The sequence below is a fragment of the Numida meleagris genome, chromosome 24, assembly GCF_002078875.1.
Source record: "Numida meleagris isolate 19003 breed g44 Domestic line chromosome 24, NumMel1.0, whole genome shotgun sequence".
In the NCBI taxonomy this organism is placed as follows: Eukaryota; Metazoa; Chordata; class Aves; order Galliformes; family Numididae; genus Numida; species Numida meleagris.
Genome location: NC_034432.1, coordinates 1,024,271 through 1,025,891, shown reverse-complemented (window position 1 = coordinate 1,025,891; position 1,621 = coordinate 1,024,271). Strand labels below are relative to the sequence as shown.

At 74.3% G+C, this 1,621-nt stretch overlaps 2 protein-coding genes across 2 annotated transcripts in view; one reads left to right on the top strand and one right to left on the bottom strand.

Annotated features, from left to right (window-relative positions):
- The window catches only part of LOC110388003 (feather keratin 2-like), a 906,242-nt gene that overhangs the window by 185,903 nt on the left and 718,718 nt on the right, over nt 1-1,621 (bottom strand). The window lies entirely within an intron of this gene.
- LOC110387828 (mothers against decapentaplegic homolog 4-like) overlaps nt 82-1,621 on the top strand; it is a 5,751-nt gene continuing 4,211 nt past the window's right edge. Inside the window, exons 1-2 of the mRNA XM_021376440.1 lie at nt 82-1,178; nt 1,381-1,619. Of these exons, the coding sequence (XP_021232115.1) occupies nt 1,393-1,619 (227 nt within the window). The 5' untranslated portion in view covers nt 82-1,178; nt 1,381-1,392. The remainder of the gene's footprint in view (nt 1,179-1,380; nt 1,620-1,621) is intronic.

Here is a 1,621-nt window from a genome sequence, read left to right as displayed (position 1 = left end):
CCGGCCCTCCTCGGTGCCCCCGCCATCCCCGAAGGGAGCCCCGGAGCGGCCCCGCGGGCCTCGCCCTGCCCGGCGGTCACGCTGCCCCGTCACCACCGCCGCGCCCCGGAGCGGCCGTGCCCCACAGCACCGCGACCCACGGCTGTGGGGACAGCGCTACGGGGACACCGCATGGCTGCGGGGACAGCGCTGTGCCCCACTTCGGGACACCCCACTGCTATGGGGATACTGCATTGCTATGGGGATAGCGCTGTGCCCCATACCGGGACACCCCATGGCTATGGGGACAGTGCTGTGTCTCTCTCCAGGACACCCCATGGCTGTGGGGACATTGCCGTGGGGACAGCGCTTTACCCCATTCTGGGATCCCCCACGGCCGTGCCCCATTGCAGGACCCCCCACGGCTGTGGGCACAGCACGGCTCCTGCCCCACACGACCCCATGGCTCGGGGAGTCCCCGCTGTCCTCCGTCACCTCCTCTGCCCCCAGCGTCGCGCCTGGCTCGTGGGGCACAGCAAGCGGCGAGCCCCGCTGGGACAGCGCCCGGGGAGGGCCCAGAGCTGGGCCCCAACCGCAGGGACCCCCCCGCCCCGCTCCCATCTGTCTCCCTGGGAGCAGGGAGCCCGGCCAGCAGCCCCGCTCCAGCACGGAGCTGGGGGGGGGGGGGGGCGGAGCAGCGCGCCCACGCCGGGGGCCGAGCCGGCAGCACAGCGCTGGCAGGACGGACAGACGGACGGACAGACAGACAGCCCGCGGGTCAGCGCACCCAGCGGGGCCAAGGGTTTGTTGTGTCTACCGCCGGCCCAAGGATTTTCCCAGGCCTCGGAGCGCTCGCACCCGGCCCGGGCAGGGGGAGGAAGGAAGGATGCTCGGGGGCCTCCGCACACGCATGTGCACGCGGCTCCCGGCGCGCGTGCGAGGCAGCAGCGAGCGAGGGGTTAAGGAGCGGCGCCAGCAGCCCGGGCTCTGTTTAGTCTGGGCCCTGCGCTGGAGACGGGGCCGGGCAGCGCCGAGCGCGGCCGTCACCCCAGGGTGAGCGCTCACGCGGCCGCACTCCCACCCGGGAGCCCACCCGTGGGCTGGGGACCCCCGCGGCGTCCCAGGCGTCGTCGTGACCCCGCGCCTCTTCCCACCCTGAGCGGGGACCGCCGGGCGGCCGGGCTGCTCCGCGCTTCGAGGTGACACATGGCTCCGTCCCACGTCCGTCCCGAGGGGCCGTCGCGGCGCCGGGGTCGCGCGGGGGCCGCGTCCCCCTCCGGCGCCGTGCACGATGCTGAGCTCAGCCCCGCGGCGCGGCGGCCGTGCAGGCGAGGGCAGGGGGGCCGGCGGGTCCCCTGCCGCGGGGTGACGGGCAGGGCCGTGCCGTGCCGTGCCTTGCAGGGGAGCAGCGCCATGTCCCTGGGCGCGCCCAGCAGCAGCGACGCCTGCCTGAGCATCGTGCACAGCCTGATGTGCCACCGGCAGGGCGGGGAGAACGAGAGCTTCGCCAAGCGGGCCATCGAGAGCCTGGTCAAGAAGCTCAAGGAGAAGAAGGACGAGCTCGACTCGCTCATCGCCGCCATCACCACCAACGGCGCCCACCCCAGCAAGTGCGTCACCATCCAGCGCACCTTGGACGGGC